This window comes from Mchenga conophoros, linkage group LG20 (genome assembly GCF_057382185.1).
Source record: "Mchenga conophoros isolate Kocher_MC1m ecotype Shallow Benthic linkage group LG20, M_conophoros_male_GT1.1, whole genome shotgun sequence".
Lineage (NCBI taxonomy): Eukaryota > Metazoa > Chordata > Actinopteri > Cichliformes > Cichlidae > Mchenga > Mchenga conophoros.
Window position 1 is genome coordinate 4,191,024 of NC_140545.1, and position 26,311 is coordinate 4,217,334.

Sequence of the window (26,311 nt, forward strand, 5' to 3'; positions counted from 1 at the left end):
ATGAACAAATTAAATACATGAGAGTAAAAAAAAAAAAAATGAAATAAGTGCACAAAGGTTTCACAGACTATACACAGAATTTTAATCATCCTTATCAAAAATTGAAATGTATGTTACTTTGTCCAAAATATCTGACAATTATACTCATGCAACAAGAGAAAAACAGTTTCTAATGAACATAGTTGTGAAAAAAAAAATTCCAGCAAATGTCATCCAAGGCATTATAATGCAAACAAAACTACATGGCATTGGCTAAGACTCAGGGGACATTTTAAATAAATAGATGACAGTCTGAACTCTACACAATCAGGGAGTAAAAAAAAAACAAAAAAAACAGAAGAATCCACCTATAACCTTGAGTCACTTAATAAAATTTAATTGACAAAGGTTACATGAATACAATGTCAGAGTACTATTTAAAAAAAAATAACATTGCAGGACTGCATCTGACAGGTAAAAAACAATTCAAACAAAGAAGAAAAAAAACCACCTAGACGGACTGAACGATGAAGATGTAACTACGTGGATAAGAGTGCGTAAGGTGATGCAACACTGAACTACTTTTTTCCCAACAAACACCAACTACTAACTGTATAAAATGCATCCACACAACTGGGCAAATCAGTAGGTATTCCAAACACATTGGGGAAGTAATGGCTGTACAAAATCTTCACATTAGTATTACATTTCTGTTTTTACTCAGTGAACACAGGGCATGCTGAGACCACCCCTGCGCTATGTGGGTTTAAAAAGATGAAATTCCAAAATAAGGGCGCTTACATAAAGAACAGCAGTGTAGCATCAATGCATAAAGAATATCTCTTTTTAAAAAAAGAAAAAGGAAAAAAAAACACAACAGGTACCATTTACAAAAAATATTTAAACCAAAAAGCATCCACTGGTGACAAAAATCTCATTTTCAAACAGACCAGGATCTGACATGATGGCTTCATGGCTGTCATTTCCTGTCACTAGCTTCGTTATTTTCAAAACTAATGCTTACGAAAATAAAAAGCTGGTCCTTAGTGCTCAACCAGATAAGCTGAGCATGACAGCATCCATTTTTTTGGATGAACAAGGCCAGAAAAGTTCATAGTCTCAGCAGCCATACAGCCAGCTCCCTGGAAGACCAGTGCAGGAGTAGAGACAACAGAAAAAGCCCAGTGGTAGCACTGTGGTTTGGTGTATGGCGGTGAGGCAGGAGGAAGTACAGATGAAAGGAAAAAGTGGTGGCAGGAGGTCAGCTGCGATGAAGAATCTCAGGCAGGGTAGAGTTCAGAAAGAAGTGATGATGTCAGTGACAGTGCTATGAAACTCGGATCATCTGAGCCACTGTCTCATCTGCTGCTGCCTGGGCGACATCCTGCATCAGAAGGGCAGAAATGGGAGGTAACAAAAGCAAATTGAGCTCATACACTTAAAATCTCACAGTTTTAAGTGTATGACAATTTGCAACAAGCATTATAGGCTTGAGTTGCTATGTTCTTTCTACACACAGCTGCCTACCTGTGATAATCCCAGACCCATTTCCTTGTCCTTAGGGGAAAAGAAACGACCACCATCTCCCCGCTTACGCTGCATTGCATGACGATGGCGAGACTCATGTAGATATTTCTGCTAGACAGGAAGAAGGTGGATTACTCACATTAAAATTTGGTTCACAACAAGCCCATCACTAAAAATCACACACAGAGTACAACACAGAAGAATTTAAATATATAGGGTTTCCCCCCTCTCAAGTCTATACGTTTGACAGAAATGGCCTACCCTCCTTTCCTTGGGAATCTTGCCCTCTGCTTCCAGCTTAGCCCGAGCCTGTCTTCTCTTTAGGATGCGATGGTACTGTTTGGCATTGACATACAGTGGCTCCTCTTCAAGCATTTCAGCCCCTGGCAATGGGATTCGCTGCATTGTGGGAACGCCGCCACCTCCAGGTACCATCTGATTGAAGGAAAAGACAAAGACACAGTGCTTAATATGTCACGCATTTTACAACAGATCCTACTCACAAAAAGACAAATATCAATCCATTCAAATAAAAGAGAAAATTCACACTGCTCTTCCACACCCATACAGATGTTTTAAGTCATTCTTATTTAGACTCCCCAACAGTTGCATACTGGGTCTCCACTGCCAGGAAATTTCACAATGTCAGTTTATTCTACTAACTACTAGCTTAAGGATGCAAGCTGCCCAACCTGAAAAGTCCAGAGCAAAATGACACAATGAAACTGACCATCAACTACTGTTTGTACAAAATGGGTAGCATTCAAAGACAAGCCGGATTTGGATGACCATTCACGTCATTAAGATTAAATGTGGACTTAAATTCAAGGAACCCTATTTATGCTTTGTTGTTTTCAGGCAATATAAGCACCAATAATGAAACTTCCAAAACATTATTAGTTTTACTTATGAACAAAATGCTAATGTGAATTGTATTTAACATGGATACAGCCCGGGAAGAGCATGTATCCAAAAATCACCTGTTTAGAAGGACCACAGGTTTACAGGGGGGGTTAAACAAACCTAGACGTGTTCATTTTAGGGTTTGATAAGGTGAGCTATAATTATAACTGACCTATGAAAACACCAGTGATCATTCATAAAAAATATATGTTTAAGCCCATGACCTTTACCATATACCCATGTGAGAGTCTAGATTAGGAAAAACAAAGGTAATAAGGTGCTGGGTACCTCTGCACAGGGCCTTACCATGACCATTCCACCTGCATTGACCATGTTGCCAGAGACGGGCAGGGTGACGGTCACAGTGCCTTGGCCGCTGTTGGTGGTGTTGGTGTTGGCACTCCCTGCTTGTACAATCTGGGCACCTGCCAAGCTGGCAGCTGGAATTGTGATCATTCCTGAAAACAGATAATCATCCCAAAACTTTTTGAACATGACAACTCACCCATGCTCCTATTTAGAAAGTCTAAATAGCAGAAGTCAAACACAAATTTTGGAGGACAGCCTAGTTTACCCTGCTGCAAGACAGTACCATCTGCATTGACAGGCTGGTAGACGATGGTCTGTCCATCAGCTGTCTGTGCCACCTGTTGGCCCTGCACGCTGATCTGCTGTCCCTTGATAGAGAGGGGGGAAATTACTTTACATCATTTTATGGGGATTTATTTATTCAATAGATTTTTAAATAAGAAGCTTGGGTTTTTGCTTTTTTAATTTTTTCAAAATTTAGTACTTGGTTCTGTCCAGCTGTCATGCCGGTCTGGGGCTGCTGGATGATGATCTGCTGAGGCTGACCCTGCTGGCCCTGCAGCTGCAGAGTCTGACCACCTTGCAACTGGATTTGACCTGGCTGCACCAGCTGGATCTACAGACAGGTACAAAAACATCAACAGTGGTTAACTGGATTATAGATCAACACCACAGCAAACAGAATAACAAGGATAAACATGGAAAAAAAGTACACTTTGCTACCTCGCTATCAACTTAATCTTACATAAACACTAAAAATAACAACAAGGGGAAAAAAACCTACTCAGTGTACAACGTGCTTCTCAAACTTCAGCGTTTACTTCCAAATCTATACTAGTTAGTTTACTATTAATATTATTCCAGAGTAAACAGTGTTGCTTTAGAGAACAATGTATAATTTAATTTAGATACTTTACCTGCTGTAGTCCCTGAGCACCAGATACAGGGACCTGCATTATGGTTTGACCCTGACTCCCTGACATGGCCTGCACCATAATGGGTTGCCCTGACGATGTGATGAGCTGTCCACCGCTCACCTGAACCATCAGAGGCTGTCCCTGGACCTACAGGGAGATTCAGACAGCTATTATAGCAGCACTGACAGTGTTCGTCTCGGTGTCTCTTGTGACTTGCAGAGCTGCATGCAAGTGGTATGACATGAGAAACATCCAGGATACTACACTGTGGATAAAAGCACTTGTTGATCTCACGTTTATGGTTTCCTAAAATACAAACATGAAAGCATCCTGTTATATAGCATAGATTATTTCTGGACCCAATGTATCTAGTGTATGTTTAATCATTTTTCTCATGAGCTTAGGCTACAGAAAAATACAAAACTTCTGCATGTAGAATTTAGGTCTTGTATTTACAGCCATACTGCTATTGAAACAAGAGCTTACAAGAACGGAATTTGCTTCCTGTACCTTTGTGGTCAAGATGTTGGTAAAATTAATTTGCATTCACATGTTCAACTTGGTACTGATATTTCATCTTATACCATAAAGTGACCACAGCGTACAACTTATGGTCTGTGGCAGCAGCAGCAGCATGACAGGAAGTAAAATTGTAAGGGCAAAGGTACCTGCTGACATTATTCAGCACAACAGTAAGAAAAATATCAGACTATGATGAACAGTGGCAGCCAGTAATGGATGTGGATCCATGCAGACCTCAGAAGGTTGTTCTGTTGTATATTCTGCATATTTTTCTCCACAGCCATCGCACTTGAGAACAAGAACATCTGACTTTCTAAACTTGCTTTTAATAGCAAGAGACAAGCACAACTCAGTTTAGACAGCCATGAGAGCAAAAGCAAAAACCGGAGGCTGACACAGAAAACACTGTGCTGAGGAACGTGCAGTTGCAAGACATGCTTGGGAGGGAAATGATGAACCAAACAGCACAGATGGGTCCTGGAAAAATAAAAATACAAACAGCCCTGGCTATGGCATGCAAACCGGTAGGCTGTGAAACAGTCATGACACTGACACAGGGCGGCGGTGACACCACTACCTGGAGTGTCTGCACCTGCTGGCCTGAGGCCGTCACCACTGGCGCCTCTGTTTGCAGCTGCACAGCCGTCACTGTGCCCTGTGTCTGCAGGCAGGGCAGGATACAGACTCATATATACAGACTCAACAACAAAGTACCAAGAAAATATATTGGAACTGGATTATTGCATCTCAAATCATCATTTTTTTTTAAAAAACAATGTATACTCAACCATTTCCGATTTGCCTAAAAATTATATGGTTTGAGGCTTGGACATATCTATAATGCCTGCTTTGAAGTGTTAGCTTCATGTTTGAAATATATCTAGATTTATTTATTTTAAAAGGCCAGTAAACCCAGTTTTCTGCCTTTTAGGCAGAAAGAATCTGCACAATGAAAACTCAAACAAAGTTTGAACATGATTACCTTAAAAATTTGACCTGAAAAGATAAAAAAGTTTGCATATTTTTAAACAATTATGTTCTTGGTTATAAGTAGAGTAATTAGAAAAGATCTGTTCTATTTAGATTATTAATATTTTTGTGGTATAAATGTGTGTCATGTCTCAATCTAGCATGAAACTTGAATGAAAATAGCATCTTCTTCATGTTTGTGACTGAGGATTTCATGTTAAAAATTATTATACATGTTATTTTGCATTATTGTGAAATACAGCTATATATCGTTGAGAAATTGTCACTAGTTGTCTTTTACAATGTGACTTTTTTATTAGTCTTTACTAGAGATACCACATTTTTATGTCCGATACCGATATCATAAATTTGGATATCTGCCGATACCGATATGAATCCGATATAGTGTTTTTTAATCAATAAAACTGTTTGTTTAATATATTGCTGCATTTTGTATAAGTTCATACTCAAGTTTAAATAAACAACAACACTAAAGCTATTCTGTTATACCTGTATATAAAAAATACACTGCACCCAAAATATTTCATAGTTCAGCAATACTGATCAATCTAATAAACTTAAACCTACTCCATCCTCCCTATTCTGGTATTTTAAAGAGTACTTAGCAGAAATATTAAGCAACCTAACTAATAGGGTTCCAACTCCCAGCAAAAAAAAAAAAAAAAAAAAAAAAAAAGAAAATAGGGAACCACCCCCCACCTCATGACGTTTAATCAACGTAATCAACTTTAATTTGATGCAGCGTGGAAAATAAAATGCACAGAAATAAATTATTTTTCAAGAATAATTAAATAGATTCAACGTCTTTCTTCAACAGAACTGCAGACTGCACAGATCGTACCTTCCCAAAGGAAAAAGTACTATAGCTTAGTAGGGTATATTAGACTTAATGGTTACTATATACAGTAATGGACTTCTATACATTTTACATCAGATTAAAATTTTGGGTGTGAGAATCAAATATTATTTATTAAAAGCTAGACAATAAAATTGTCAACCCTAAGCTCACCTGCTGCTGGATCTGTCCATTGGCTGTCTGAACAACAATCTGCTCTCCAGTAGTAGTGGTGGCAGTGGTGTACTGCTCCATGGCTTTTTACCGTGAAAAACCTGATGAGGCAAAGACAAAACATACAAATGAACCAATATTGGATTTCTATGGTTTACAGTGCATTTTATACGTAAACAAATGATAATTTTTTTCGACGGCAAAAAACCCCGTCTTTTTAACCGATATCTACGTGTTTTCAATTTGTTGTTCTCAATATTTAAATAGGACCTACTGCTTCCTCACACCGACTTGTGCCGCACTGTGTCAAATGTGAAGTCTACGAATTTCATCTGAAACATAATCCCCCCAGGAGGACACAGCTGTGTCAGCTGCTGGATTCCTTTAAAGGGGAATTTTATTTAGCGGGTATTTTAGTGGGGAAGCTAACACGGCTAGCGCCAGTCCGCTAGCTAAAAGCGTGGTAAATTCTAGAAAGCGCATAAGGATGCCATTTGTGTCGTAAACTCCGAACGTGTATATTTTCTTGTGGGCAGCTTGTTTATTACAGCTCATTATAATGTACCTGGCAGCGTTTGCTGACGGTCGAACGGTGGCTTTATACCCGCTCTTTGTTCGAGAAACGATATTTTAGCGAAGGAGCTAACGCTAGCTAAGGCTTGTGGACCAAGCGAGGATCATGTTTCCTCGCGGTGGCCAACGCTAGAAACATGAAGCTATTTGTAGGTCTTGGGACGCAGCGGTCGAAATCAAACTGCAATTTGAGTTTTTTGCATTAAGCAGGGTTAGTAATTTGGTTGGTCCATGACAAACCAATCCGTGCTGACAACTACCAATGCCTTCAATCGGGGCTTCCTTACCGTATCTTCGCTGTCCGGTTTCCCTCTGATTGGCTCCAGTACAGCTTGCTAAAGCCCAATCAACAAAGTGAGCGGACAAAATGGCGCAAATGAAACAACGGCGACTGGGAGAGAGGTGCGCAGCTGCGTGACACTTGAACAGGGGGGCGAGGCAGCGTGCAGTGTCCCTGTCCCCTCGGCAGATGTCGCCATTTAGTTTGAGTTTTTATATTTCAGCAGACTTCTCCTGACTTGTATTATTTATGTTAACTGGTATTCGATCATGTTAAAAGTGGAAATTAATCCAGCATCAGTACCGTCAAACCTGCAACGCGTCCAATTTAAGTAGTGTTATGGTTCAGGTAATCACCTTTGTTCAGTACAGGGACACGTAATAATGTTACCTCCGTAGCGCTAGTTGGCAGTAGAGCGCCGATTTTATGCTATGAGCCCAGTGTTTGCGGAAGTACTTCTATGAGTGGTGCCATGAGTGCGTGAGCAGCAAGGTTAATTTTAATTTATAGTAAAATAAGTTTTTGTTTTCATGACACCTAAGTGACTCCCTAAAAACAAGAAAAGAAAAACGAAAGGAATAAAAGGACGACACATCGTTTATTGGCATGGCCAGGTCTGTGCAGATACTCTCCCTCCTCTCCAAGTTTGGTGCTCCATCTCTGATTTCCTCAGTGAGCGCTACCAACTGCCGATTTGCAAGCAGAGGGGCCAGCAAGGCACGGATGGGACAGGGCCCTGCGCAGGCAGACAGAGGATCGAGCAGACCAGGATACAGCGATCAGACATCTAATGGAGAACTCGAACTGGAGGACGTGGAGGACAAACTGCAAGCCTTAATTCAGTAAGATTCAATAGGACTTTTCACACATTTCTCCAGTGTAAAACTATGTTAAATAATAAATATATGGTGTCTTTATGACAAGATATATGAAGTATTCTGGGGATTTGTTTCAGGGAAGAAAGAAAAAGACAGAAGACTGTGAAGTATCACATATTGAGGAGGCAGATGACACCATCAGGAGCTCCAGAGAGGAGGTTAACCTGGGATGCCATTGAGCAGATCAGGTGAGAATGAGTGTTAAGTTTGTCCAGACAGTAAACTAAGAAGTGTTTCAAATTAAGCCTCATATGAAATCTCAATCAACTTTCAGACATCTGAAGCAAAATCAGCCAAATGAGTGGACAGTAGAGCGTCTGGCTGAAGGCTTCTCTGTCAGTCATGATGTGATCCTGAGAGTCCTGAGAAGCAAATTCGTCCCCTCTCCTGAAAGAAAAGCCAAGCAGAATGCAAAAGTAATGGCTAAAATGAGCCAGCAGGTGCTGCCTTCAGGTGCTAGGACACAGCAGGACAGGTTGAAACTTCCCGAAAGGAACTCACAAGCCATACTCCCACCTGGAAGCACAGAAGGTGCTTTGATCCCTGTGGCTAATCAGACTCCGGTGATTCAAGGTCATGGCTCACGTTCCCTAGCTAAGAGTCCTGTCCCTGTTACTGTTCAGCCCACACACATTGCAGCTGGTATTAGTGAAGATGCCACAGTGACAGAAACAACAGAACGCAGCACTAATGACAGTGACCTTACAGAGGAGGATGAAGAGAGTTGGGATGGACAGGTGTTGACACAGGAAGAACTTGAAGAGCTTGTGAAAATGGAAAAGCCCTCTCCAGCAGTCCAAGTTGGGAATGATTTCTTTGATGCAGATGGAAACTTTTTGTATAGAATCTGAGAACATGTTGTGTTGTTAGCTCAGCATGTACAATGTTGGGGTCGTGCAAATTACCAAATAAAAGTTATTTTGAATCTTTGTGCAAAAGATATTTGCACTTATATTTTTTTTTCGTCCAGATATTTCATGCCCATTTCACCCATGTATTGACTTCCCAGTTTATCCCTATGTCAATTTTTATTGACATAGACAAATACACTCACAAGCCACTTTATTAGGTGCACCTTGCTAGTACTGGGTTGGATCCCCTTCTGCCTTCAGAGCTGCTTTAAGTATTAGTGGCACAGATTCAACAAGGTGCTGGAAATATTCCTCTAAGATTTTGGTCCCTATTGACATGATAGGAATTATGACATCATAAAGTCATACAATTGCTGAAAATATGATACATACGTGATGAAAACTTCCTGTTCCACAACATCCCAGAGGTACTCTATTGGTTTGACATATGGTGACTGAGTGCAGTGAACTCTGTCATGTTCAAGGAATGAGTCTGAGATCATTTGAGCTTTGGTATCCTACTGGTGGGTTTAACTTGTGCATACATGGATGGATGCAGTCAGCAACAGTACTCAGGTTAGATGTAATCTGACACTCTAGGGATCCCAAGTCTGACAAGAAATTATCTCCCACACCCTTTCACCACAATCAGCAGCCCAAACTGTTGTGCCTTCAGAGATACTCTCCTGCATACCTTTGTTGTAATGAGTGATTATTGGGTTTTTGTTGCCTTCCTATCAGCTCAAAGCAGTCTGGCCATCAACAATTCAATGCCAGAGGAATGATTACTTCAGTTGTTGTTACACAACCACAGTTCTGAACTTATCCCTTTACAATCTTAAAACTGGGACGCTTTGTAAAATGTAAACAAAAACGGTCTGCAGTGATCTGCAAATCTCATAAAGCCACTTTTCATCCACAGTCAAAGACACAAAACATCACATTTAAACTGAACCACAGGGTACCATCACAAGAAAAATATTTTGAATTTGATGGTAGCAACAAATGTCCAAAAAGTTAGGAGAGTGCCATCGTGTAACATCCCCTCGTCTTCTAACAAATGCATTTTCTTTGTTCTACTGTGAATAAAATCTGGGTTTATGCGACGTACAAATCACTGCACTGTTTTTTTTTGGAACTGGGTTTTTATAAATCATGTGAAAATATCCCCAGTTGACAGTTACCCATTATTATTGTAAGTCTCACATTCTTGCATTACTGCCGTTAGTGACAAACCACCACGCAGCACAAATAGAGGAACATATGAATTTATTGGCAAACCCAAAGAAAATTGTCTCAAATATACAGAAAAGAGAAACATATCAGATAAAAAGGTGTAACCTTGTATATGTACAGAACCATCACAATGACTTCATTTATACAGCAGTTTTAAATTTTAAGAAAAAGTGTGTTACCTTCACCTAAAGCAATAAATGGTCGTAATAAGAACTCGCCAGGTCTCTTCCAGTGTAAAGCGGCTACATGATAACCCTGTGTCCACTCTGCTTTTATTCAAGATCACTTTCTTGTCAAAGTAGCCAGTATTAAATCTCATACCAACATAGGAAAAAAAAAAAAAAAAAAAAAAATGAATAACCAAGTTATTACAGGTCATTTTCTTTTCACAGCTGTAGATATAAGTATTATTGAGAGTTAACATGCAGTTCGGTGGGAGCTCATATAAAACAGACATTTACTGCTGAAAAATTATTCTTAGGCAACAAGTGCAACTTAGAGATGTCACTGACATACAGGATGAAACTGATTACATATCAGATGATATAAATAAAAACAAAAATCAAAAATAAAATCAGTAAATAGATGCTGGCCACACATTAGGTCCTCACACCAGGCACTTGTATAACCACATCCAATTTACTGCACTCTGAACCAGCTTTTCACCAATAAATTAAACTTTAAAACAAGACAGACAAATAATTGTGCAAAACAACAAACAAGAGTCGTTAAGACTGATTAAAAACAAAACAGTAGTTCACTACAGCTTCAAATGCAGAGATCCACCCACCAAACAAAACAGTCTTGGCATGGCTTTGGCTCTTATCCAGCCATGGTTACAGCAGGAGTTATGCTATACAACATAGATTTGTTGGTTTTCATATTGCTATATTTCCAGAACCAAATAATGTTGATTAACTTGGTTATATGTTTGTGTGGTTTAAAAAACTCTTTAATTCTGTAATTTTTACTCTAAAACTATATTTGTTTCTGAACATCTTTGAACTGCAATCTGTCAGTTGTTATATAATTTGCAAAAGTTGATTAGTACCAAAACTGCTGAAATTGTTACAAACATGACAATTATATGACTACAGTGATCATTTGTCTCATCACAACAGGTCAGGTTTAAGAAAAATGTTATACTACAAACTCTTAGCATTACAGGAGGCCTTGTGCTTGAGGCAATTCGAACTGCAGACAACATTTTAAACAATTTCTGTCCTGAAACAGACATACTTCACTACCCTTGCAGTTAATGCACAACGACAACGATTCATCCAACAAACCTAAAAATAACATGTTACTACAGAATTTTTTTTGATGTGCACGGAGAATTTTATTGCTATAAAATGCTATGGACATGGAAATTTCCACATTCCTTATTACTTTAAAGAAGACGTGTGCCAAACATTTGGACGCTGGTATTCCAAATACAAGATTTTACATTTTGGTCAGGCTTAAGACCCCAAATTTATAAAGCCCTCAATATTGAAGGACAGTTTTTGACAAACAAATAGTTTGTTAAAACTAGGTTAAGAGTCAAGTGTTCCAAAAGAATTACCAACCATTCAACAACCTTTTTTTTGTTTTGCTTTTTTAAACACTTACCAAACTGATACCACATCAAAAAATGGCAAAGAAAAACAGGTTTATGTACAAGTGCATGAGAAAAGAAGTGTGAAATATTTCCAGGTGCACTCCAAGGTGATAGAGAGGGAGAACCCGTAATGCGGTGGCGATGGATTTATACAACCAGCTTTAGATTACGGCATAATTTCTTTATCTCCTAAAAATAAATAACTTTGGGATTCAAACTCACTCAACAGAATCAATAACTGAAGCAAAACACAGTAAGACCTTCGTTGTAATGCTCCTCAACTGTGGCATTAGTCTCAGAGAGCCTCTGTACATTCATCAGACTGAACCAATGACAGCAGAAGGACAGATTCTTCATCTGTAGCCAAGGCCAAAGTTTATACTAAAAGGTGAAAAGAAAAGTATCTGGAGACAAAAAGAGCGGCAGGAACAGCGGCAGGTCACGGGGCCCTGTAAGAAACCTGTTGCTCAGTTGCTTGACAGGTTGTGCCTGCTATTCAAGCAGATCCTGTGCAAAGAGAAGACAAGAGCGTAACAGGGAAGTCAGAGAGAACACGTAAGCAAACAAAGGCACATATGCAAACATTTACCTTTCCCTTTAAACACCAACCAGTTATCTATACTCCCCTACAAAACTTGCATACTATTTGAAAATTTTCTGAAAAGCTGAAACATTTAAAATTATTATTTTTCTATTATGTTGACGCTGAAAAACGGGTAATGAACAACTCGTTTCTACGACCATGAAGCTGCCCAAAAGCACCATTAACAGTAGCTAATATTCTTAATGACCACTACTCGTTCTTATTACCCATGTTCCAAAAAGGGAAGAAAAGTTAGCCACTGTACCTCATCTGAGTCATCATGAAACTCTATTTTGCCATTTTGAGTGTGGTTGGTCTCCAGCGGTTCGTCTATCCCATCAGCAGCATTGGCCTCAACATGCTGCTGTAGCACAGAGTACCTGTGAACCAAGAACCTGCAGGGCACATTCACACATTGCTCAGGTTAATCACAACCATTTGAAAACTATGCAAAGCAAACATGAAGAGCATTTTTTCAAAACTAGATTATAAAGTTTGTTATGCTCGACATATTTTCCTGTAGACAGCTTAAGGTTATCTGCTGGAGTAAAATCCTGTGTGCCAAGGTATACTAACCTGCCACCGCAGACATATTTCTTGACAAAGACTACTCCTACTGCAATACTCAGAATCAGGACTATGACAACTGTTATCACAACGGGCACAGACTTGGAGGCCTTATTGTCCACCTGTGAAAGTAAGAGCAAACAAAAAAGAAAATGGCAGTATAAGAAGACATACACTTGAACATGAATGGGGGAGGGGGGTGCAGGGGGCTCTTTCAGCTGCTCCCTTTGCGTCATAAAGAGTCACTACAACAGACTGGTCTGCATATCTATCTAAGGAAAAAAAAAAAAAAAAAAAAATGAATTTCCCGCAGGGGCGATTCTAGGATTAGAGCTTTGGGGGTGCTGAGAGAGAGAGCTGCCCAGCCAGGCAAGATAAATCATATGATTCTTAAATTCATCAAGTCTCTCTGTCCCTGGGTCCTCGTCTCAAAACATGACATCACTGTTTTGTACATTTTAACACAATTTAATCCCCACATTTGTGAAAGAAAAGCAAAACACTTTTTTGAAAAGTCTGTAACAAAACCATCAAATCTGATCAAGGTTATTTAAATTCTGCAAAAGAAGAATGGATTGGAATAAAACAAATACATATCCTAACCTTAATTACTGCGGGAGAATAATGAATGATGCTCATAGTGAGTAAAAAGTAAACTGAGTGCATTTTTTGGACAGAGATTCACTTTTAATGTGTATGTATAATATAATACAGATCCATATTAAAAAATAAATAAATAAATTTTTACAAATAAAAATCTTTACTGCAGATACTAATTTTACTAATTTAATAATACTAATTTTGTGTTGTAAGATTTATGGGTTTCATGCTTTCATAGTGGTCCTTGGGAGAGCTTGACATTTTTATCAGGTGGTCCACACTGTAAAAAGTTTGAGAAACACTGGTAAGTGTCTGTGTGCTTTTGGAAAACATTTAAAGCTGCTGTACAGAATCTTTGAAACACGCTTAAAAGATTTTTAGAAACAGAGCACTCTGCTTCTCTTTACAGCTCCTCACTCCACCAGGGCTGTTTGGCACTTTCTGATAGTGTGCAAATGTGTACGTACTGCGGCAGTCATACAGACAACTGGACGGTCCAAAAGTTGGCCTACCTATTACTGGCTGAGGTTTCAGTAGAGTTGTGGCTGAACCACATAAAAATATATCATTAATTTTAATCTCCCCAATCAATGATAATTTTTGGGGGTGCTGAAGCACCCCCAAAAATGGGCTAAAATTGCCCCTGATTTCCCACAGGAACCTACCCGAGGGATTAATAAAGTTCCATCTATATTTGATTTGGCATTTTTACACCAGATTCTTTTCCTGGTGAAACCCCATAGAGGGATTTGTGTCTCCTCCCAGTCTTGAATTGAGGAAATTTGTGTAAACCACTACACTACGGAACCACTAGCCTTGGGAGCTTTTGGGGGGGGGAGAGAGAGAGAATGGCAATTGGAGTTCTTTAGGCTTGTGACATTTCACAAACTCTTCCCTTTTTGGAGGTGGTGCTCAAGGTACTTGACCCACTACTGATCATGTGGGTCGTGATGTCATTAGCCAAAATGCGGAAAAAGGGGGGCGATCATCACTGGGGGTTCAATATGTGGGACTCTCCACCATTTGTTTGTAGGACTGAAGAAATGGCCTGTATTTATATAGCGCTTTACTAGTCCCTAAGGACCCCAAAGCGCTTTACATATCCAGTCATCCACCCATTCACACACTGGTGATGGCAAGCTACATTGTAGCCACAGCCAACCTGGGGCGCACTGACAGAGGTGAGGCTGCCGGACACTGGCGCCACCGGGCCCTCTGACCACCACCAGTAGGCAACGGGTGAAGTGTCTTGGATGACAGTTGAAACGTCTTCCTTTGTTCAAGCTCTCGAGACTACCTTTAAATCGATGACTGAGAACCTAAACAGTCATTTGAAACAACTAATATGCTTACATGGATAAATATGAACAATAAGTCTTAGGATGCAGAGATACTGACCAGAAGTTCCGGGCCGACTAGGTCACTCACACATCTCTTGCTGAGGTCGATCTCTTTACGCATATGCACCTCTCCTCCTTCACATTTATCCCCAGGGATTTTCCTGTAGCTGTGGACCGAGAGCACAGTGATGACTGCATGATCCGCCTATCAAACGTGCATGATTGCTGTGGTTTTGGCTGTGGACTGCATAATAACCCAGTTTTAAAAGTTATTCCCAGCAGGCTGTATTTACACTCATTCTACACGATAAGAAGTTATGTTACATAAGCAGAATCCTGAAACTAAACAATTGACATTCAGAGGTTCTTAGAGCATCGTTTCTTCTTCTAATTTGGTTCACTTAGATTCTTTTTATACTCCGATTATTCGATAAGCAACACCAGGAGGATGCATTACAAGGGTATCCTTTTAAAAGCATCTCTATATTTTAATACATCTATTAATATTTCACATTAATTTTTTGATAAAGTTTTAAAATAAGACGAGATATGATATATTGCCTCACTCTCAGTCCATAAGGGTTGAATTCAACAATTACTCACTTTTATAGATTGGTAGGTATGCAGTGAGACAACCAAGCCTAAATAAAAATGTACTTTTTCATGCACTCTTACTTTATGGCGTTAGTCTAAACTGTCACCCTTATCTGCTTCCTCTAACTACTCTGTGTGACAATTACTTCCTCATTCTAAAAACTTTCTCTTTTAGAAAAGAAAAACAAACAAACACATATTACACTTGTGTAATCATATCCGTTTAAATATTGTAAAACAAGAAGAATATCTCTGATCAAAGCTCAGTGGCAGCATGCTGCTTTGAATAAAATGATGGTGAAAGACGCTGTTTATAGGATAATATTGCTGCCAGTACCGCCGTTTAACATTAAACTAACAATAGTGGGGAGCAGAGATCTCTTGGATACGAAGGTTGAAGCTGGAACCTTACCCACTAGTCTGCAACTGCTCCTCTTTGCCCTGCAGACAGAACTCCAACACTTTGTCTCTCAGGTCCGGCTGCTCCACACACTCCGAGCTGTTCTCTTTACGGTAGTACCCAAAGTCACTGCAAGCAGTCACACAATGCCACATTTGATAAGTCCTTGAAGCCCCAGTTCGTTAATGTGGAAATAGCCATTCCAATTTGTTTTTACGCTGCAATTTGATCTCATTTCCTCATGCTAAAATTCAAATCATTTCTGTTTTTAAAGTCCATTCATTACAAAGACAACATCTTGAATGAGCTCCAGCAAAATATCTACAACAGTCTGATCATCAATAACAACACTCAGTTGCAGTTAGTTAGCGGTGCTTATACTTCAGCATATTACCGTCTCCAAGTCTTACCACATGAAGTCATCCAGGGTGCATAAACACGGGGTTGGCTGGGTGTTGACTATGTAATCGCGCCCGTTCCAGCAAACAGAGTCCTTCCTTAGACGCAAGAACTTCTCTTTGTAGCCCAGCAAGCAACCATCATTGGGATCACTGATATCATCAGAGTGGGCCAACCACTGCACATAGTCATAGTCTCCACCTTTATAAAAAAAAAAAAATAATAATAATAATTTGTTAGTATTACACCATGTTTAATTTAAAATAAAAACCTACTGACAATATGTTTAAATCGCATCACTCACATGTTCTAGTAAGAAGTTCTTTGAAGTCAATGGTAAACGAGGTCCAATACTGGCTGAGGTAAGAGTCTCTGTAGCCCCAGATACTAACATTCATAGAACGTGCTCCTGGCTCTGATGCAAGTCCAGTAAAGAAGATGGGATCTTTGGTGAAGTTGTACTCATTCCAGCACTGTCCTTCATCAGTAGAGAATCTGGCAGAAAAATATTCCAACATCAGCATAATCAGCATAAGCAAAAAGGCTAAAACCAACAGCATTTTATGGATTACACATAAGACTTTTTTACATTCATGTTCCTCAAGGCTTGGTTCAAACAATGTCCATGACAGTGATGACAAAGACCAAGAGTTTGCATACATATTCCTCATCCCCAACCAGTCATGGCAGATGGCCGCTCCTACCTGAGCCTGGATTTGTCAAAGGTTTCTTCCTGTTAAAAGGGAGTTTTTCCTTCCCACTGTCACCTAAGCGCTTGCTCATAGGGAGTTACATGATTGTTGGGCTTTTCTCTGTTCTTTTGTATTGTAGTGTCTCTGTGAAGGTTCTGTCATCCAGGTCATCGTAGTCAAAGGAGCTTGCAAAGAAAAGCGTCTGGACTTCTTTAAGTTGCTTGAAGACGTTTCACCTCTCATCCGAGAAGCTTCTTCAGTTCTAAGGTCAAATGGTGGGGAGTCCCAGATTTAAACCTAGTGGGAGTATCCCCCCACAGAGGGACAAAAGGACCCCCTGATGATCCTCTAATCGCCTGAACCAAGGTGTGAAACTGGGTGTGGGTCCCAATCAGCCAGAGTTTCGGGTGAGCTCATTTGAAACCTGACCCCACCTTATCATTCGCAAGCTCCTTTGACGTATTGTAGTGTCATTACCTTACAATATCAAGCACCTTGTGGCAGCTGTTGTTGTGATTTGATGCTATTTAATAAAACTGAATTGAATTGAATATTTACTAGCCTCTATGCAAGAGTTTGCATAGATATTTACTACAAGCAAAAGGCTACATGTCACTACACCGTAGTTTTGTGCATGCATATTGATCATTTGTGGCAGTTGAGACCTGTGCTAAGTGAAAGTAATACATAAAAGGTCAAACTTAGTAAGAATACCATTGTAACATTAGTGGAAAAGTGCCCAGAGTTATGATTATGGCATGAAAGAAAACATGTTCGTATTTCATCAAATTAGTGGAAAGGTGTGAATTTCTGCACACAGTCAGCTAAATCAGTAAATACCAGTTAAACAAGTCTGGCGTTCCCTTTAACTGCAACTCACTTAATCTTGTTGACAGGGTTTGTCACGCTGTGCTCCACGGCCACCAGCAGACCTCCCGAGTCCAGAATAGCATAGTGATGGGGTCCATCAAGAGCCTTTATCCAGGTATAGCCACCATCATCAGACACATACACATCTGGTCTCATCACTGAGATAGCATCACCAACACTTCCTGATAAAGCAAATACAGATAAAGAAATGTTAGAAGGGGGGAAAAAAACCCTCTTATTTATTAAAAGATAAATTATGCTCAAGTTTATTTTAAAAAGAAAGTTTAAAAAATATTTTTATGAAAGCTCTGAGTTTACCGTGAGCTATGATGAGACCCACAGCATTTGGTTCAGTCAGAGGGAGCATGGGGATGTTGAGCTTCTGAGAAGTACTGTAGGCAGCATGGATGTGAAGACTGCACTGCAGATAATAAACCAAACACAGCTATTTATAGTATTAAGTAGTAGATGTGCTGGTCCTAGTTTCCTAGTTTTCAAATAGCACTATAAGGTACCTGTGAACACAAACACTGAGGTTTTTCAAGTGGCTTTAATGTTTTATATTATTAGCTACTAATAAGAATATATGTGAAGGGCCCTTTAAATCACATTGCTCACACACATACACAATAATAATATAAAAGACAGCAACTAATAATATACAAATAACTCCTTTAATATATTATAAGAGACTGAGGTGAATGCTGAGTAAGTAGCATAACAGTGTTCACAGATGGGAGGAGCTCTGCTGCTACACTAGTAAAGAACGATGGCACGGTTGGGGTAAATTTCTAAGGAAGCTTGGTGAATCAATAACCTTAAACCACTGGGTTATATTTCACACAAATCCTCTATCATACAGGCACACGGCCTTGTTATCCAACCAGCGCTCATATTTACTGACACAGAGTGTACACTCCCTCTTTGTGCAATAAAAAACAAAAAAACAAACAAACCCAGAAGCATCCCTTACTAACACATTCAGGGCAATCAGTTTCATATCCACGATTGAGCTCCTGTACTTACATGAACTAAACACAAGTTACACAAGTTTTCTTTGCTTGATATACCAACACACTGTCAATGCTTCCTTAACAATTAAAACTACATCAAATGTTCACTGCCCAACATGACCGACAGTTTCCAGTCTGTAGAGTTTATAAACAACAATCTGAATCCATTTTTGTTTCCTTTCCTCTTCATATGAAGAGAGGAAGGTCTGGGTTGGAGTTTTTGTTATCAACATAAATCGGACTAAAGGAAGAGCTGCATCTGCTTTTTAGAATTTGTTTAGGTTTAAAAACCACACTCGTTTTACTTTATTTCTCATTACACTGCTTCTGGGCTGAACCTTTACTATGGGCAGGGCTTCAATAGTTAACACATGCCAGAGTGACAGAACCAGGTAAGGCAAAGGTAACACATTACTCAAGGCTAACAAGTGTTTTTCCAGATGACAGAATTCCATGAAGTGTGAAGGAATATCTCCAGGAAAAATAGCTAGTTTTTAAAGCTACACTTCCCAGGCCTGCTGCAGAAACACTGTTTAAAAACATCAGCAATAAAAAGACATTACAACAAGCAGCGTTTTAAGGCCTGACACCACAGTCCTGGGCTAAACATTTAATGTTTGGTAATAAAGCTTTAAAGTAGATTATTTATTGATTAGTGTGGTTTTATTTTATTTATGCTTTAATGTCATTATAAAAAAGAAAAACCGTTTATTTTATAAAAAAAATATGTCACTGTAAACATCAAGGCTCAACTGAAAAAGTAGAAGAAGAACTGAGCCCTAGTCTCAATAACATAAGTTTTGATCTGTACTTAAAAAGTGATTTCTCATAGCAGTTTGACCCTGTACTTTATAGACATGTACAACAGTTTTCACAAGGACACATCAATTTTGTTTTTTCTCTAAACAAAGCAACTTCTTCCATTTTCCCCTTTTATTTTATTTATTTTTCTAATATTTTATTTACCTTGTCTGGGTCCTTGGCTGTAGCATCACACTTGCTGTTGGCAGGTTTCTGGAGGGGTACCCACTCCCCTCCCTGGTCAAAGGACACCACAGACTGCACAGAGTTATCTGGAACGACAAGACAAAACTTCTACAGTTGCAGAAACTTTGTGGGAACTCCTGTCTGGAAATAGCATGCTGGGGAAAAAACTTCAATATGTTTTTGTCCCCAGCAATATTTAGTCAGATTTATACTGTCTGCAAGGTTTAGGTGGTGCTCAGTTACTTCAGACAGGTAACACATCTAACACTGAGCAGCTATTTAAATATTTATACAACACCATCTCTCTGGTGTAAAATAGAGCAGTCACAGGTGTGTGTGTGTATATGTGTGTCTTTGTGCATGCATGTCTGTGTATTGCGTCCATGCATGTGTGTGTTTCAGGGGGAATCTGATTACATGTATATGTTGTTACTTCTTTATCTAAGAACATTCGAATAGAATAGAGCTACCTTCAGCCAGGACGCTGGTGATAAAAACTCCTCGTAGAGAAGTAACATTAGTGAAGTCTGTATCTCCCCCCGTAGTGGTGTAAAGGTGGCGCTCCAGTGACTTGGAATACACAGTACCTCGGTCGTCTGACACATAGATTGTACCAAATCCAGTATCTGTAGAAAAAAAAAGTATTAAAATGTAATGTGAGGTAATAATACCCATTTCAAGATACTGTTTCAGGGCTGGTTCTGTAATAAGATCTGCCAAGACACACTCTCTGACGCATAGGTGGGGTGAAACAAGCTCTAGGGCCTTTTTAACAAAAGCCATTTGCAGGCACTGTTCAAACTACCACATAAAACTTTGGCTCACTCAGAAAAGTCCCTGCATCTAAAAGAAAAATCACATTTGGCTTTGTGTGCTAAACATGAAAGTCATCACAAGTGCTGTGAATGACAATTAATGATTGATGTATGACTTTTGAATGTAACTTATTACTCAGTACAAGGTTAATATGTTGAAGGTCTAGTTGCTCACGTGAGGACGAGTAAAAACCTTCACACTGTAATATAGTAATAAATACCATGCTTTCAGTTCACTCAGTTCTCTACATTCACTACAAGCAAAAGTACAGAGTTTCTTTATCTGCTGACCTCCTGGCTCGTCGACATGCATGAAGACCATTTCATCGTTCGCTGCCAGGATAGAGTAGAACTGCTCATGACCAACAGGAGGCAGCTGGGCAATGTTCCAACTATCACCCTGATCCACTGACACGTGGATTGTCCGCAGAGTGCCCTGTGGAAAAGGTGGGGAAGGAAAGAAAACAGATGAAAGGAGGCGAGGACAGGAACAGCTCACATACTTTTATTACTATTACTGTTTACCTGTACTGGGGCAAATTAGAAGAACACTTAGCAAGCTATTCTCATATCTAGGCTCTGATAAATTGAGTAAAAATGACCTCTCCTGAGGGAGAAATATGAATATGCTTATGATTGTATTGCTTTCTGCTAATTTCTCCATCAGTCGCAATGTCACTTTTAAACTTCCTCATAAGTGTGTAGTTACATGAACCACGTGATATCTCTTTAAAAAACAAACCAACAGAAGGAACAGCTATTTTGAATACGCTTGTACTACAACATAATGATGATAATAATAATAATAATAATAATAATAATAATAATAATAATAATAATAATAATAATGTCATGAACAGAGAAAAGCAAACAAACAATATTTCGCCTGATCTAGTTTGCATATTATTATCTAGATTACAACCCGCTGTACACTGACCTTTCCCGTCATTACAGATGCAAAGAGGAAGCGTCCGCCAAGGCCAAAAGAGTAGATCTTACTGGCAACAGTCTTGATGGTTTTGCCGTAGTTGGTCGTCCTCCTCAGTTCCAGCATTCCTCGATCACCTGAAAAATTGAAGGAAAAAAAAAAAAACCAAAAAAAAAAAAAAAACCCACAACTTAGACGTGCAAGAGCAAGAAATACATGCAAAAATATAAGTGCAGCTAATAGTTACGTGTAATTTTTAAGAGAAATGACAGCCTAAATCGTGAAAATATGGAGGAAGTTAGAGCTGGCTGGGAGTATACATCAGTGTGAAGCATGTTTCCACTTAAATCTTTTATGTGAAAAATTCTACACTGCCCTAAATAAATTCAAGAGACATTTCATGCACTGCTCCCCAGTCATCTACAACACAAAAATAAATGAGATTAAAGTACATGTCGATTTACTCCAGCGTTGGTTAGATGGGGGAATTACTTACTGCAGGAGCCGTTGAGGCTGGCTGTAAAGTAGATTGTATTTTTTCTTCCCCTAGAAGGAGAATGGAGATCATAGAGTGATTACACAGTCAGTGACATATTTAGTAAAACAAATGCACACTGCTTTATTATGAGTATGTAATGGTATGCTTGCATCTTAATAAACAACAGTGCATGCAGAAGCATTCTCGCAACAAGGAAGAAATCTGGTCTAATACAGGACTCTGCTGTTGTAAGACTACTGTGAAGTCTTGCTTCACAGTGCAAGTCACATGATACTGCTTATCGTATACAACCAGCCCTTTATAAATATGTACTTTCTGTTTCTGTTGAGTGTTGTGTTCAGAAAATTCCTGACCCAGATAAAAGTGACCCATTTTCCTGCAGCCTTTTAAGCCTAACTTCTTTATGGACAATAATCAAAGGTTATGTTTCAGGAAGACTTTTTTGAACGCGCAGTTCCTCTGGACACCTGGACAACACAGCCTTAAAGCTGAAACTTAAAAGACAGATGCCAAGATAAGACTGTGACAAATACCAGGAAGGGCCATGAAAAACAGCATTTGTGCTGCAAGGGCTTGGCCACAAAATGGGTAGTTAAACAGCCGATGACTGCAATGTAGTTTTAGTGCCCATTTGGGGGGGAAGAAAAAAGGTGCAGCAACAATAAACCCTGATAGAAAACCACTGAACATGTATGTCCCATAATGACAAAAATTGTATATCTTCCTTTGCTTATCTTAAATCATCAAAGGGGCATGTTTGAATAACTTTAAACACATTAAGAAGAGAGTAAGTTTAAGCATATTTTATTTTGATAAACAATGAAGCACTATATTAGAGACAGGTGGAACTTCACCGTCTTCCTCTGTCTGTAACAATGAGGTTGTTGGAAAAACTAAAAGTCATGCTGCCTTGCAGGTTGTACAATCACTTCCTGAAATATCGCAGCATGTCATACCAGTAAAAAAAAAAAAAAAAAAAAAAAAAAGCTCTACTTCCCCCTTAAAGTGACTCAAAACAATTCCATGAAACTTTTTGCTATTGTGGTTATAAAGTAGGTACTTGTTCACTGCACACCTGAAGAAGATTCTGGAGCTATCAGTTTGTCTTTTCTTACCATTTTACCAGACACACCATTCTGTGAATGTTTTTCCAATTTACGCCAAAGTCTTCAGACAGCCACAGCTCATACTGAGAAAGGAAACAAAGAATAAGTCAGTACGTATCTGCAACAGCCCCACATAAACATGGGGCAGAACAGAATTCTATAAACCAGTTCACTGACTCAAAAGCCATGCTTATAAATGCACTGTGTGCAAACGTACAAAACAATGAAGACTGCTTGACCTTCATTGAATTATTTGATGTAATATATGCATGCAGAGGCACTACTTGAGCTTTCAACTTGACAGAAACAGTCCACTTTGAATCCTAACTGGTTCCTTTTCACACAAAATACAGGTCTTTAGTATTCACTCCTTACGTCGTTGCTGAGGACAACCAGCACACTGGAATTCTCAGGGTTGTACGTGATCTGCGTCAAGGGGTTGAAAGGCAAGTTCCGGTCGGTGAAGCTCTTTCCAAAGTCCTCAGAGACAAAAATGCGGGTCTTGAGGTCTCCAGACACTTCAGCTGTCAGAATCACCTAAAAGCCAGAGTTCAACAGGTTCTTAACTGCAGGAACAGTGGTTAGTTCACGTCTAAAAATACTCTTGATGAGTACATGAAGTACATGTGGTGAGGACTTGATCAAGATAAGGCTTACTTTGCCTGAGTTATTGGGGCTGATTGCAATGCCGAACTCTGATCTTATGAAGGTGTTGTTGATGAGGCCGGTTACATCCTGAAATGACTTGCCGTAGTCCTCACTGGCAGAAAAATTGTTTCAGTCAAATTAAATGCAAATAAAATGTAAGCCATGTGCATTTTTCCAGATTAAAAGGTAAATTCCATTACCTTCGATAGAGTTTCGACTGTCCAAGTTTTACCATGAAGAACGGGACCTGAAATGTCGTCAAGGCCAGAATAACCTGCCAAGAAGGAAGGTTAGCTTAAGGAAAGTGGACCATGCACCATTTATTAAAGTGCACAAGACCCTTAAGTGTGTCATCTGCATTCAGTGTACAAAGCCAAGTTTGCAAAAACCACACCACATAACTAATGGAAAACAGGTTAGGTGCAAATGGTGATAAGTACACTCACCCCTGTGCCATCTCCAACCCAAGCCAGCGACACTGAGCCACTCAGGTCATGGAATTCAAACTGAGACAAACAGCCAAAACATGTTCATAAATATATAAAACATAGAAAAGGCAACAATAGCAGTGTGAACTGTGTGAAACAGCACAACTATTTCAGCTGAGCTCACAAAAAGGGACAAACTGACATTGCAATTATAAACTGCAGCCACAGCCTATTTGAGTTTTTGCTTCAAATGTATTTTTGCTTTGACAGGCAGCATGTTTCACCTCACCATGTGTTCTGGCATAGACAGTTTAGTGTACAAAGTGTCTGTTCTGTTAGCAGAACAGGCGAGCAGACCTAAAGCTTCAAGCAGTTACTTGAAAGACTTCCGAACGCAGCTACAAAATACCACAAGACAAGTAATTTAATTTTGGGGGAAATTAAACCTTAGCTGTATTTAGCTGAATTTAGCTGTAGGGCTAGGGCAAAAGTTCAACAAAGAAAACTTGCTTTAATTGTCAGTCATGAAAGCTTTAAATCTTAAGTTCTATCAAGTGTCCCATTATTCATCAACTGCATGGATGGTCACAATGGGTCTTTTTCAGCATAAGTAGCTTCAGTACTGGTTGAACCTGCAGCACTATCCTCAGGGCAAGGAGGCGGCTGAGCCACTGGGAATTCTATCAACTCCAGATTACTGGGGACAAGTATACAAAGACTGCAATGCAAAGTTGGTCACATGGCAGTGAGGAGCTAGGGAAATAAGCAGCACAGGACTCTCGTTTGCTTTGTGGAAAGAATTGCATAGTTGTGTAGATCAGATGTTTTATCTTCCTGGATAGAGTATATGCTATAAACAAAGAAGAAGAAGAAGAAGAAACAATCTCTGAAGCTTAAACTTTGCTTTTGATACCACACAAACACAGCTTTAATTACAAAATAACTGCTGCACAGCAAGTCACATGGATTCCCACTGGGCCAATTTTCCTGGAAACATTAAGGCATATTCACTGAGTGAAGGCAGAGGAAAGATTGGATAGTTTAATACCAGAATACAGTTCCATGCTTAAAATGACAAATAACATACAGGTCACAGCCTTTAGTGCAACGCTTGAAAAAGCATTGATGTCATTCTGTGCAACCAATGCAAGTCTAAAGCATGAGGAAGACTAAGTACCTCACTGCTCCAAATATTAAAGAAAAGAAATCATTGCAGCCTAGAGGTGTTAAGCAACAAGGCAATGGGATACCTGGCAAGACTGCCTGAGCCCGGGAAAAGTACTAGGTACATTGCAACACCCCTTATGGTAACACGTAAGGTGTTTTGTTTTGAATCTATGTTTATTGACACAAAAATACTGGTTTATGTATTTTAGGCTACCGGACATACAGGTAATAAGAGGACATGGGAGTCCACTGATGAGTATGAGTGCAATGAATAGCTTATTAGGCCTAGTCCCTGCACTTGCTTAGCACCTGCGTATCATCTTCTCGTTGTCAGACGTGTGAAGTGTAACAGGACCTCAGAGGGTAACTTACATCGTGGGTGTTGGCGTCCAACTTGGTGACATATCCTTGAAGAGCTTTACACGAGTCGTCCTCTTCGGTGCTTCTTCTTTTTATCTTGTGGTTTGGTGATGGAGCCAGCCATGCGGGAAGAGACCTCTTTACGATTTTCGCAGCTTTCCCTTCAGTGTTTGAACGCCTCACAAAACCTGACTGCCCGAGGGGCTTGGAGCCCAGCTGAAAATCTACACCTGCTGTGAAAGTGCAAGCCGATAACAGCAGGATGCCGCGGAGCAATAGTCCCATCTTCGTTCCTATTGCCACTGACAAAACAAAGGAGAGGGGTTTAAAAAAAACAAAAACACGTCTTTGTTTTCTTGTCTAGAAACTGAAGGTCGCTACAGCTCTGCCACGGATGACATCAACAAAACAGTAGTCCTCCTGACAGCGACTATTTCTATTTTGGGCTTTGGAAACACGGAGCGCCCTCGAAGCTCCAACTGTCTCACTCCGCGGTAGCGCAAATTAAATCAATTTAAAAAAAAAAAAAAATCGTAATCTTGCAAATCAGCCGGCGTGCTACCGCCAATTATCCACAGAGTAACTCCTCACCAACATGATACACTGTGACAAACATAGGAATTGTGTCTGCAGGTCGTAATGCTCTATGCAGAGTGACGCTGCGATTGGCTGGTCTTTAACTGTGGCCCACCTATCAGGCCTTCCAATTGGTTCAATTGTGAAAAGGCAGTGCCAAAAGAA

The 26,311-nt window shown here is 39.6% G+C and overlaps 3 protein-coding genes across 14 annotated transcripts; 1 reads left to right on the plus strand and 2 right to left on the minus strand.

Moving 5' to 3' along the window:
- Positions 1–58: 58 nt before the first annotated feature.
- Positions 59–7,173, minus strand: nfyal (nuclear transcription factor Y, alpha, like). 12 transcript variants are annotated; one of them, XM_085258589.1, is made up of 10 exons: positions 7,017–7,173; positions 6,157–6,257; positions 4,735–4,818; positions 3,636–3,782; positions 3,203–3,334; positions 2,984–3,086; positions 2,698–2,867; positions 1,768–1,941; positions 1,507–1,617; positions 59–1,363 (listed from the first exon to the last, which is right to left on the minus strand). In XM_085258589.1, exons 2-10 carry the CDS (start codon positions 6,235–6,237, stop codon positions 1,307–1,309), a joined length of 1,059 nt encoding a protein of 352 aa, XP_085114715.1. In that variant the 5' UTR covers positions 6,238–6,257; positions 7,017–7,173; the 3' UTR covers positions 59–1,306. The 12 variants fall into 12 exon arrangements, with proteins under 12 accessions (XP_085114715.1, XP_085114717.1, XP_085114718.1 ...); XM_085258591.1 differs by having other exon boundaries at positions 3,002–3,086; positions 4,732–4,818; XM_085258592.1 differs by having other exon boundaries at positions 1,507–1,614; positions 2,716–2,867; positions 4,732–4,818.
- Positions 6,862–8,825, plus strand: ngrn (neugrin, neurite outgrowth associated). The gene is made up of 3 exons (XM_085258599.1): positions 6,862–7,851; positions 7,965–8,075; positions 8,162–8,825. The coding sequence occupies exons 1-3, from the start codon at positions 7,616–7,618 to the stop codon at positions 8,736–8,738; spliced, it is 924 nt and encodes a 307-aa protein (XP_085114725.1). The 5' UTR covers positions 6,862–7,615; the 3' UTR covers positions 8,739–8,825.
- Positions 8,826–9,990: 1,165 nt separating this feature from the next.
- Positions 9,991–26,284, minus strand: sort1b (sortilin 1b). The gene is made up of 20 exons (XM_085258584.1): positions 25,583–26,284; positions 24,062–24,121; positions 23,816–23,889; positions 23,625–23,727; positions 23,343–23,504; positions 22,977–23,050; positions 21,859–21,908; positions 21,372–21,499; positions 20,726–20,870; positions 20,090–20,245; positions 19,599–19,705; positions 17,938–18,040; positions 17,630–17,801; positions 16,362–16,552; positions 16,069–16,258; positions 15,671–15,787; positions 14,723–14,831; positions 12,734–12,846; positions 12,423–12,552; positions 9,991–12,081 (listed from the first exon to the last, which is right to left on the minus strand). Exons 1-20 carry the CDS (start codon positions 25,853–25,855, stop codon positions 12,067–12,069), a joined length of 2,472 nt encoding a protein of 823 aa, XP_085114710.1. The 5' UTR covers positions 25,856–26,284; the 3' UTR covers positions 9,991–12,066.
- Positions 26,285–26,311: the final 27 nt, after the last annotated feature.